General features: G+C 47.4%; 1 protein-coding gene across 1 annotated transcript in view; it reads left to right on the top strand.

Moving 5' to 3' along the window:
• LOC105456371 (neurotrimin-like) overlaps positions 1-1555 on the top strand; it is a 163642-nt gene that overhangs the window by 106317 nt on the left and 55770 nt on the right. Inside the window, exon 2 of the mRNA XM_011700339.1 lies at positions 1104-1201. Within this exon, the coding sequence (XP_011698641.1) occupies positions 1104-1201 (98 nt within the window). The remainder of the gene's footprint in view (positions 1-1103; positions 1202-1555) is intronic.

Here is a 1555-nt window from a genome sequence, read left to right as displayed (position 1 = left end):
AGAGAGAGAGAGAGAGAGAAGACGCGCGGGCGTCGCGCTGTCGAGGAACGTGAACATTTCGGGATGGATACGGAGACATATTTCAGCGCGCACACACGTGCCAGCACAGCGCCGCGTCGCTCGCGTCCTGCGCTCAGCTCTCTCGGCAAACAGCCGCTGTCGCCGGCGCGCGCGTGTGTGATGTGTCGCGCGAAACCAAACTGTTTCGCGTCAGTAAATTCTCGGCAGCATGCCGATACAGCGAAACGCCGGAAATGAGTTACTTAGACTACGTGCGGTGTCACGCGTCATCCGGCCGGATTCCGAGAGAAGATCTTCTCTCGCTCGTGTTGGAAATTCTCGATGTTCTCTCCGCGTTTCGTCGGATCGACGTCGCACAACGCCGGGCTTCCCGAGGCAGAACAAAAACTCATTGTGACATGAAAATAGCGTCGAAATGACTCTGAAATTATTAAAAGTCACTTTCCAATCAGTCACAATTTGTTTTAACGTCATTTTGACGCGGACCTGTTGTTGTTCCGCTTGGATCGATGTTTTGCGTTTCGTAGCCGGAGCCGGGAATGATATACGTGTACCGCCGCGGCGTATTCGTTTGGCGCATAATTAAATAAATTGCTAATTTTAATTTAATCGTACGCTCTTTGATAATATTCGCGTTTAATTCATTATTCTCCTTGATATAGCGCGCTAATCGTAATTAATCGCATTACGTATATAGGTATAATAGAAAATTTAGTACACCGGTCCTTTAGGACGAGCGCTAACACAGAGGATTCGATGTCGCGTTTCCGCGTGTCGCAGGGACCTGCAGGCGTATTCCGTTCCGTTTGGCAATTAATTTAATCAAGCGTTAATTTAAGCTTTCAACCATACGAAATTCATCGCGTTCTTGGGTGTCGCGTTTGCCAGTTGCACACGTAGATCGCGCCGTTAGTTGGCTAAATTTTAGCCGCTGCCTGCAGCTACACACGATAATCTTACACGTCCTGTCCGCCTTCCGACGCGCTTTAATATCGCTCGGAACGTGATCAGATGTGAACGATATATAACGAAATGTCGTTAATGGGTCACTCAGCATTTACTCTAACATTGCCCTGTTTCAGAGGCACCGAGCTTCACCGCGGCAATAACAAACGTGACAGTCCCGGTGGGAAGGGAGGCCATCCTCTCCTGCGTCGTGGCGAACCTTTCTACGTTCAAGGTAAGCTGTCAAGCACACGGCACTTCTTAATCTTGCACCGCGTCGATTCCGCGCACGGATTCCTACTCAAAAAACGGAGTCCGTGCGCGAGCGATGCCGAAGATATATTTTTCTTACCCCGGAAACGTCGTGCAAATGATTTCTACAGGAGATACGTACACGCGACTCGCCGAATATAGGGGGAGATGGGGATCCTTTGTACGCTTTTGGAAGTTTTGCTTTCCAAATTGTGTTAAATGCTTTTACGACACTATTTAAGTTTGTATCAATAAATAGTATAGATATCCAGCTACAATAAAAACATGCAATTAAAATAATAAATGAATATATAACTGGACGCAGATGATTTTTACA

This window comes from Wasmannia auropunctata, unplaced genomic scaffold (assembly GCF_000956235.1).
Source record: "Wasmannia auropunctata unplaced genomic scaffold, wasmannia.A_1.0 LD335709.1, whole genome shotgun sequence".
NCBI lineage: Eukaryota > Metazoa > Arthropoda > Insecta > Hymenoptera > Formicidae > Wasmannia > Wasmannia auropunctata.
The sequence above is the reverse complement of the archived record's forward strand: the minus strand, read 5'-3'. Positions and strand labels throughout refer to the sequence as shown.